Consider the following 11,137-nt stretch of genomic DNA (forward strand, 5'->3'; position numbering starts at 1 on the left):
AGAGAGAGAGAGACTAACAGTATGAACACAGGCATGTGTTGCATGCCAGTTGGCCTCAGTGCCAGAGAATGGTCCTGGGCACATTACATTTTCTAATATAGATGCAGCCAGGATGTCTATGAGAATTCATATCTACTCCTTAGCAGAATATCCAGCTTCCTTATTAAGAATAGAACTTACCCCATTTTCCACTAGCAAGAAGCAGTGCAAATTCCCTTTGGAAATGCACAGTGTTACCAAGCCTTCCAGAGAGATTTCTCTCTCATGCTCCAAAATTCTACACTACTCAGCCTCTGCTCTACGTATGAATCTCTGAGATCTTTCTTATAGACCCTGGTATACTTTCAGCACCTGTTTAAGATAGTTTCAATTCAGAATGTCAAGAAGACAGCTAGATTTTGAAGAAAAAAAAACTTTCTTCAAAATCCATGCAGGACAAGGTTGTGCACACAGCCACATGAATTCTGCTATAGGAGCAAAATTATCAGACCAAGTTACAAAATTAATTACCTTCTAGTAAAAAATAACTTTTTTTCCATAGTGTGATAATAATAATATTTAGCATTAATGCAAGAGTTTACCTGTTGCAACCATTACCTGCAAGCAACCTATTCATGCATACCTGTTGCTTCATGAGAAGAGTGTATCCTTTCCGTCAAAGCGCCAAGCAGACCTCAAAACCATGATGCTGAGATACACTGAGTAGGTATTTTGCACAGTAGCTGGAATCCAGAAAGAAGTATGGGAGCCACCATCCCCTTTCTTAGACAAATTCCCTGATACCTCAGCTATAGACTCCTGCTCTTCCCTTTGCTCCTTACTCGGCTCGAGGAACATCATCTCCTTCAAAGCACAGTGGCTAAGCTGTAGCTAGAGCATATTCCTTCCCAGAACAATATTTGTCACCCTTGAGGCTGGCTGTTTCTTTGCATCATTCTCTTGCATCAAAAAAAATTTCTCTGTGTTAAAGATTATATTCCCTAATCAAAATATTCCAAGAATGAATTGCATAATAAAAAAATACACCAACACAATAACAACATATATTTCCACATTAAACTCTCTCTCAATAAGCCTCATATACAGCACTGCCTTCAAAATTAGTGTTTTCTGAACTAAGGAACTCATAAAATTTGCACTGCAAACTCACATTAAAGCCTTCCCTCAATTACAACCCCTCAGATTTTCAAATCATTTTAAACAAGATGGAATGCTTAAATAATTCAAACCATTTTCAGCTACACCCCCTCCTACCTTTTGAATTGTACGTAGAAAAGTATGTGAATGGGATGAAGGAAGGAGAGGTGGAAAAGGTTTTAAATTTGTTGAACTTGCTTGAGAGACTTAAGTATGGTAGAATCTAACTAATCCTTACTAACTCTGGAGGGAGCATAGAAAACCCTGGTATGAATCTACGAGGTTTTTGGGGGGGAATTACTAAGTGGTAGGACACCACCACTGAAATGCAGCCATGCAAAGGAAGCAATTTTAATGGTAGCAACTTCTGCTCCCTGGACACACCTCAGCCCCTTAGATAGCTGTGCTACCAATCTAGTCCATTTACACTACCCCTTGTCCTCCAGTACCTTCATACAAACTGCAACTCTGAATACGAGTGGTTATTATGCAGCTGTATTCTCATGAGAAGGGCTGATAGGTTGCATTGTGCTCCTCACCCACAGGAAACAAACCACATGGAAGCCACCACTGCCTGGCCTGGGCTGGAGACAAGATCTGACAGAACAGGACGTATATTTCAAAATTATTTATCCCTAAACTGGCTCTCTCAGCAAAATGGAGCAGGGTAGAATTACCACTGTGTTGAGAGGGGAATTATTACAGATTTCCAGCCAAGGTGGCTTCTCTAACAACATTCTTTCCTACTGTCATTTTCAACACAACCATATCTAGCAATACATCTATCCAAAACTGAAGAGGTACCTGTAGAATTCCCAGCACTAATCAGAGCTACTACACACAACAGCAGGACAGCTCTGCCACTTACTGCTTTGCAGTAATGTCTCCTATCATCATCACATACACTGTGAGATAAAAGTGAAGGGAGGAAGTGAGCAGTGACGTATTAACCCAAAGAGTAAGAGCCAGGGCATTCCAAGAAAAAACAACTGGAGTTGGAGGAGAAGGCAAAAATGCATATCACCTCTATTTTCAGAAGCAACTCTTCATCTTGGATCTGCATCTTCTCAGATAATATCAGTGAAGACTGGGGAATCCTGACTCAAAGTCATTACTCGTGTGAGAAGGACTGCAATGAGTGACATACACTATAGAGCAGAAAACAACGTTTTATAAAAAATGCAGTTCTCTCTGGCTGCCTAAAAACTGTTTCCTACAAGATTGCAAATGGTAGTCTCCATGGCACACTGTGGTTGAAACACAGAAATTATCTATCTATCTATCTATCTATCTATCTATCTATCTATCTATCTATCTTTTTTTGACTTGTGCATGTCAGAAGTGTGTTACCACATGCACTGTTTTCTTTGGAAACATCCTCCTGATGACAGTGAACATGTGTGAATTCCAATACAGAAAAGAATTTGCAGATTAGTTTGAGTAAATCCTAAATTCTATCTGGAAAACTATTAATCCAGCAGCAATCATATATGCTATCTGTTCTGGGAAGCCCATGCACATTATGGAAACACTTTTTGCAAAGTAGGAAGGTTATCAGTTTTTTTGTTAGATCAGGTCAATTTGCTGAAAATTCAAAGTACTATTGTCCCACTGGAAAGGGTAACCTTATTTTCATGTCACAACAAGCCAAAACAGGAGGAAATTCACTGAAAAGATGTTGCATCTCTTTCAGAACGACGGAAATAAGATTGCAGTCAGAGCCCCTGGATTTTAACAGCTCTGTTTTGGCTCACCCAGGCATCAATGAGAACAAACTGCAGTTCTCTGCAGGGAACTGGGGTTGCTTAGCCTGGAGAAAAGGAGGCTCAGGGGAGACCTGATCACCCTCTACAACTGCCTGAAGGAGGCTCTAGAGAGGTGGGTGCTGGTCTCTTCTCACAAGTAGCAAGTGATAGGAGAAGAGGAAATGGCCTCAAGTTACACCAAGGGGAGGTTTGGGTTGGATATGAGAAAAACTATCTTTCCTGAAAGGGTTATCAAGAACTGGAAGTGTCTACCCAGGGAAATACTTGAACCACCATTCCTGTGTGTGTTTGGAAGTCCTGTAGATATGGTGCTAAGGGACATGGACTAGCAGTGGAGTTGCTAGAGTCAGGTTAATGGTTGGGCTTTATGATCATAAAGACCTTTTCCAACTTAAACGATTCCATAAGTTTACTGTGGTGAGAATCTGGAGCTGTAGTTACTTGGTTGAATCCTTAAGTGATTTCAACTAAGCTATGCTAGCTATACAAACATGCCTACTCGTAGTACTTATGAAGAAAGAAATGAGCTTTTATTGCATCAACTGGTATTATCAAGAAAAAAAATGCTTCCAAGTAAACAAGCCATCTTCAAGGCACTGGTTCACAACAGCTACGGGTCTGGCTCTGGTTTTGTCTTTTTCAGCCCTGGTAAAAATACAGTACAGATACCTGGAAATCAAAAAATACCAAATAAAGAGACTACATTACTACATTACAGAAGCAAGAAAGCACTGCAATATATATATATACGAATTGTGTATGAATATGCTCTTTTTTTAAAAAAAAAAACTTTGATATTTGCAAATTCTAATTCCAATTATTCTTTCATCATATTGTTATGAACTTTACTTTTTTCCTATTCCAATTAACATAAAGCTTCTTAATATGATTTTAATGATGCAATACCCACGTTTTTTATCATATTTCATCATACAAATATGAGGCATATTCTGGCCAATACACACAGAGGTAGTTACTGGAGAATTTCTATGTTTATTTCTACAATGAGTCGACACACTGACGTCAGACAGCATAACCCAGGTTCACTGAAGAGTATCAGCATCTTTAGGTCCCAAATTAAGGCAAGAGCAACAGAAATTCAACAAGCTGACGAGGAGAACTGGGGAGCAGTCAATGCATACAGCAAGAAAGTGAAAAAAAAAAATCCCTCACAAAACCCAAACCCTACAAAAACTACAAATACATTAAATGGCATGTTCTAAAAAATATTTTGTGGTGCTGAATATAACTTAAGCCTTGGCAGAATTACTTTGGAACAATTATTTTAATTGTTCATAGGCTATATTATTATGGAGACTGTTTTCTATTTCATTTTTTAAACATTTGTGGCCAAGTTAGCTGGCAGAGGGAGGTTAGTGAAACTGGGGCTCACACAATGACAGGTTAAAGCTGCACCAAATGCAGGCAGATGCTGTTAAAGCTTTATCTCACAGTCTCCTTGCTGTCCCTCTGTCCTGAACAGGATCAACCTCATCATTAGCAAGGTCTCTCCAACACACTGACTGCCACACAACCTCCTGATCCCATCACTGGCGAATTGGCCAGTCCAAAGCCTTGATTATCTTTGGATCTGGCTGCAGGCCACTGTCAAATTTCACTACTGGTCATGACATCTTGCCAAATGACCTGAAGCTAGGAGGCTCAGGTAGCTCAGCTGGGTAGCTGCATTCCCTACGATCCCTAAGTGGCACTGTTGTGTGCCACTAAATGGTTTCCCTGTTTTGCTCGCCTCAGAACCAGCTTCACTGATATGTTTCAGAAGAGTAAGGCTTTTTGCACACATATATATCTTCTGTGAGAGTGAAAGTCCACCAAAATTTGCGTGGTTAGCTAATGAGGGTGAATGGCAGTGTGTGGAGAAGGGGAGCTACTTCAGAGCAGTGCTCGGTGTGGTGTAACTGAAGAGCCCCCATCACCACCAGTAGAACAGCAGCGTTTGCTGCACGAGGGGACAGGCAATCAACAGCAAAAGTGCTGTTTTCTCCCTAGGAAAACCAAATTTTTTTAATGCAGCTCTCAAAAGATGGATTTGTTCATGCTGCACAAAGCAGCATTCGCTCCCTCTCGGCTCTCGGTGACCCCACCAGATGGGTCACAGTGCACAGATGCTGGCACACAGCCCTTGCCTGCAGAGCCACCAAGAGCCATGCAAGAGACCTGAAAGGAGACCACAGGGTGAATCTCTGCTCCCTTTTCTCCCTCCCCTGAGACCTCACATTTTAGATGTCCCACTCCAATCAAGCCCATTCATTTTCATGCCTCTCCTAGGCCTCTCCCCATTTGAAAGGTACAATATTCCTTTCCACAGCCTTTTCTTTACCATGTTGGTACACAGAAGATCATTGTTCATAAAGCACTAGGAGTTGAATGGTGTTATGTAACTGTGAGTTACTGTTTTACCATTTTTCAGAACGATGGAAAAGTAAAATGGGAATATAGACTCCCCTTGGGGCCAGGCTAAGCAAACTAAACGTACATTACTGGTGACCTAAAACAATATTCACTTCAACATCCCCAAAACAGGGGTAGAAGAATGGAAGGGTAATGCATTTCAGGTCACACTGCCCTGCACAAAATGACAAGCCATTAATAACTATGGCACATAGGCATGTGTGGGCAAGGAATCTGTAGCTCCTACTCAAAAGAGTTTGCAAAAAAATATAGATTTTTTTTTTTTTTAACATTTGCAATGATTTGCTATTCATTAAGCTCTGATATCTCGTGGCTTTTGATAATTCCACAAAGGTTTTATTCAGCTTGCTTTTCATTCCAGGTCAGCTAACCTAAGATCAATAATGTTTTGGACACATTTCTGTCTTATAATGAGCCTAGAATTGACATACGTAGCCTAGACTGTCTTCCTGTGTCACATTTACAGGGGCTCTCTCACAGTGATTTGGTTCTCTCTTTCACATTCTTTTGTGGCAGAAATTTGCACTGGCAGGTTACGAGGCTTCTGCACTGCTTGTATCCCAGGCACAGATACGTGCTGCCTACCAAACTCAATGAAGCTTCTTGATATCAAAATCAATTCCAGCAAAAGCAAGTTCTCACTACTGGAAAGCACACTTACACTCTCATCCAGGCCAATACTTCACCAGACAATCCTGGTACTCAGTTTGCAACTGATCATGTCAAGAGGACTGCTCTGATGAGGCGTGGTTGCAGGGACAGGCACTTTCTGTAGTAAGAATCTGGCGTTCTGAATACAGCATCCTACAGCACCACTTGTTTTCAGGCTCACAAACTGTACCACATACCTAAATATTTGCACCAAAGTCCAATGGGAACTGATGTCTCTAAGGTTTCGGCAGGGCACGTAGTTCATCTTTAAGTAACAATCTCAAAGGCCAGTGCATCTAAAATACCTGCTGAACACTGCTTTACTTAAGCATATGCTTAATGCTGAGCCCATGCTAAATGTTCTGCTGAATTGTGACCTAACCATGTTTCTGGTTGTATTACTCAGTGTTTGGCAGCAAACTCTGTCATTAGAAGGCAAACCCTTTGCTGCTTTATATGCCAATAGAAATTATGCATCCTTGTAAATAAGGTGGCAAAGCTGAGTTTGCCCAAACTAGACTTGACAACTGTTTGGAAAGTCAAGCCAAACAAGTATTTGTAAGTACATTTTGAGAATAATTGTTTTGCTTTTTATTGGAAAGTTCTATTGTTTTATTATGGAAAAACAACATGCTCAAACTGAAGGTCAAGGAGCAATCTGACAAGCTTGCATAGCACCCCATGCAGAAACCAGGGTGTTTTGCTCTCACAGACCTTGATCTAGACTGGGACAAATTCTACTTTCACTTATAGCACAGCTTATACACTGGAATCCAGAGAGGAATTTTGCAGACTGGATTCCAGTGGGAAGTTAAAGGCACCTTGCAAGACCAAGTCCTGTGGCATCTCCGCAAACATGAAGTAGGATTCAACAAGGAGTCATGATAATCTAAGAGTCCACTGACACTGAAGGGTGAGGATTTCACTCCTTCCTCACTTCCTTGCACCACTGACCTTCCTAATCCCTTCCTTGCATGTACTCTGGAATTTATCTGCTTTTCAACTCACCTTTTTGACAAAAAAAGATCTACTTTGCTGTTGCTGTCATAGCACTGGATTTTCTGTCAGCTTAGTGAGCTCAAGCAGCTCCTGAAGAGCAGGCAGCACTTGTGCTTGTACTTGCACAAGGACAGAACCAGCTCAGAGTAAGCAACAAAAGTGCACACAATGAGAGGAAGAAAAGTGAAAAGGAGGAAGACAAGGTCTTCCTTTTCCATCAGCAGTGGGCTTTTAAGATCAGCTCAACCCCCTCCACATGGCCCTTATATGCTTTCACCTACATCAGTTTTACACCAGTGTTACTCCACTAAATTCAATAACTACTGTTTGGTAATTCAGGTCATTAATATCCAGAAGCCCTGGCCATAAGCAGGGTTCCACTGTTAAACAAGGCACTGGATCCACTGGTTCCACACACTGCCCCTGCTCTGAGAAGCTGACAGCTTAATTCAGCACAATGTGCAATTGGAAGAGCAAACTATGGGAGATGAAAATGGTTAGGAAGGTGGGAGTAGTACTTAGGGAAAAACACAAACAAATTTTGGTCCTGAAAGACTCACTGAATTGTTTGGTACTCAGTCAGGTGAATCACATGGATTTAATCACTAAAGTAAATCAAAATACTTGCCTGAGCAAAAGGCTTCACTGTAAGTCCCTTAATGATCTAGCTGTCAGCATGTACAACAGGCCATTATACCACCTCCTTGTTTCACTTGAGATTCAGCCTCCTGAAAGGGCTAATTCTGCACTTCACCCTGATGCAAAAACTCCCATTAAAGCAAGCAGGAGATCTGCCTGAGTCTGGAGTGCAGCTGGACTGGGCACTTTGTCTGTCAGGTTTGTTGCAGACAGTTCCTCAGCTATCACAGCATCGTTCCCCACCTAAATAAACAAACCAACCAACCAAGAAACCTACATCTAAAATTGAGTGAAAGACCCTGTTCTCTGTTATCACATTCAGCCTCCTTCCCCCTCCACCCCTGGGTTTTGGGCTGAGCCTCGTGTGACAGTTCTTTATACCAAACATGAAAAATACTGCTTACTTGGCACTTGTATGCATCTGTTACTGAGTAGGAAGGAAAAACATCATGCATTTGGCCAGTAACCTTAAAGGGCATGGTAAGGGACAGGTAAGCAGAATTCATCTTTAGACAAAAGAATGTCAAAGTGCTGTTCTGCAAAACTGACATAAATTTATCACAGGACTTGTACCTGAGGCACTTGCATTAATTCTAATTCTGATTTAGCAATCACTCGGTGGTATTAGAAAATTTGTCAGAAACAAACCTTGAGTGTTGACAATCAAGACTTCTCTTTCTGCAGCTCCTGCTGTGCCACTGTATTTGGTAAAGGCTGAAACATCCTTCAACGATAAAACAGAAGTTTGAGAGGAAAACAGAGATGTCTTTTGCCAGAAAAATGGGAACAAGGCTCTTTGACTTCAAGAAGCAACTTTGTGTCAGTCTTCCCTAGTAAGCTGCACAGCGCTGTGTTATCACAACCAGGAGAATGTGTCATCCCTCTTCCAACAGCATCTTAACTGTAAAATCCACAGCACCGAGAAGGTTTTGTTTGGAAATAAAAGAACCCAAGGCTGTGTTTTGATGAAAGGTGATGTTTTCCCTCTAAGTCCAAGATATAAGCCACGCAGTGGTTATTTGAGCAGCACAGCATGCCACGTTAGACTCCTTAAGTGCCGTCCGTTTCCAGTCTATGATAATTAAAACCAGGGAGCTGTGTACACAAATGGTATGGATACATAAAAGTGACCTAAGCACATGCCAAAGCGATCTGGAGTGTACGATGAAAAGAGATTTGCAGATATTGCACTCATATTCTACTTTCTTGCTGTATCTCTCCATTCCCTCATGTTTTTGATCTGTTGTGCACTTGGACTGAAACCAGTAACAGCAGACAGTATTTTTTCCTTTCAGTCTTAAAAATATAATGAAGGCATAAAACTGTAAAACTAAAAAGAAAGTAAAAAGCTGCACATACATTTTTGCATGGGGACAGTAAGCACAGGACAGTTATTTAGAAATTCTGAAACAGTAAGGTAATGAATAAAATTATTTATAAAGACGTATATCTACAATAGGTAATAATTTAAGGCTCACAAGAAACTAACGTATCAATGACAAATAGAACTTTTCTGCTATTAGGGATAAAAGCACCAAATTCACTTCACATACGAGATAACCAGATCTGTACTGATGACAAGTGGAAAACTCTGAAAGTGCTGATCTGCTAATGTTCCTAGTGCTTTATCAATGTCATATTTCACAGGAATAAAAAATCCTCTGTCAAACATAAATACAGTTATACACATATAAAATATCTTGGAATAATTTCAGTTTGGAACTACAGTAAAAAAAAAACTCAACCTCCCCCTCCCCCCCCAATCCATTCATTCTCCACATACAAATCCCCCAACTCTTTAATACTAAACTTGGAGCAACTGAATTGGTTACAAATGACCCACTTAAAACCAACAACCGTTTGCTAAAATAAGTTTCTACAAATTACATTTTGCACTGTCACAGTTTACCAGCTCCTGCATCATGGAGCGTAGCTTATTCTTAGTCTATTTTAAAAATAGGTGACCCTTTGTGTCATGGAAAAAGAACATAAAAACATGTATTCCTGGAGGACTACTCAGGGCAGTGATCAATTTATAAAATATGGCCAGTTTTAAAAACTAATTGGTACCAAAAGAATAATTAGTATTACATTTCTGACACCAGCAAATCCTCCTGCATCTCTGAACACACTAACTCTCCCTCCTTACAGGTCTGTTTCCCTGTCGGTGTCCAGACAGAATGCGTAGAGGGAATTTCTGAGATCTAGGTTACTTTTTGCTTTAATATTGGTTTTCTCTATGGAGCTGGTGTCACTGTTGAACCCCTCACTGTTTTCCAAGTGCACAACAGATTTGTTCAGAGAGTTTCTACTGGATCTTCTCTTTGCATCTCCCCCCGCTGTGCTGCCCTGAGCACTGCTTTGTTCATCTTTGAGGAGGGCTTGCTCGTGATCAGTCTCTCGGTGGTAGAAGTAGTTGAAGTTGGACACGATGACAGGGACAGGCAGGGCGATGGTCAGCACACCAGCGATGGCACACAAGGAACCCACAATCTTGCCCCCCACAGTGACAGGTCGCATGTCCCCATAACCCACAGTGGTCATGGTAACCACTGCCCACCAGAAAGCATCAGGGATACTGGAGAAATGAGACTCGGGGTCATCAGCCTCAGCAAAGTAGACAGCACTGGAGAAGAGGATCACCCCAATAAAGAGGAAGAAGATGAGGAGGCCCAGCTCCCTCATGCTGGCTTTCAAAGTCTGTCCCAAGATCTGCAGGCCCTTGGAGTGCCTGGAGAGCTTGAAAATCCTGAAGACCCTGACCAGGCGAATGACTCTGAGGATGGCCAAGGACATGGCCTGCTGCTGGCCCCCACCCCCCATGCTACTGCCCACCCTGGCCAAGGACATGGCCTGCTGCTGGCCCCCACCCCCATTGCTACTGCCAGCCCCGGGCTGCTGCTGCTCATGGGCCAGCTCAGTGCCCAGGGTGATGAAGTAAGGGATGATGGCCACGATGTCAATGATGTTCATGATGTTGCGGGAAAATTCGGGCTTGCTGGGGCAGGCGAAGAAGCGGACGAGGAGCTCAAAGGTGAACCAGATCACGCAGGTGGTCTCGATGATGAAGAAGGGGTCAGAGAGGCTACTGGGCGGCTGCATGGGTGGCGAGTCCCCGGTGGTACCATTCATACCTCCACTTTGTGGGGGCAGGGGCATGGGTATCTCCCGCTCATCCCTGAATTCTGGCAGGGTTTCCAGGCAGAAGGTGATGATGGAGATGAGGATGACCAGCACCGAGACGATGGCGATGGCCCGGGCAGAGCTGGAGCTCTCAGGATACTCAAAGATGAGCCAGACCTGGCGTTGGAACTCATTGCGGGGCAGGGGCTTCTCCTCCTCTTTGATGAAGCCCTCGTCCTCCCGAAAGCGCTCCATGGCCTCCTCGCCCAGCTGGTAGAAGCGGATCTCGTCGGCGAAGACGTCGATGGAGACGTTGACGGGCCGGCGGAGCTTGCCCCCGGACTGGTAGAAGTAGAGGATGCCGTCGAAGCTGGGCCGGTTGCGGTCGA

At 42.6% G+C, this 11,137-nt stretch overlaps 1 protein-coding gene across 1 annotated transcript; it reads right to left on the reverse strand.

The window, feature by feature from the left end:
* Positions 1 to 9,770: 9,770 nt before the first annotated feature.
* KCNA5 (potassium voltage-gated channel, shaker-related subfamily, member 5) lies at positions 9,771 to 11,132 on the reverse strand (the record flags this gene model as incomplete). The annotated part of the gene is made up of 1 exon (XM_008946132.1): positions 9,771 to 11,132. A coding segment is annotated over one exon (1,362 nt), but the record flags the coding sequence as incomplete, so codon positions are not given.
* Positions 11,133 to 11,137: the final 5 nt, after the last annotated feature.

This window comes from Merops nubicus, unplaced genomic scaffold (assembly GCF_000691845.1).
Source record: "Merops nubicus isolate BGI_N331 unplaced genomic scaffold, ASM69184v1 scaffold28778, whole genome shotgun sequence".
Taxonomy (NCBI): Eukaryota; Metazoa; Chordata; class Aves; order Coraciiformes; family Meropidae; genus Merops; species Merops nubicus.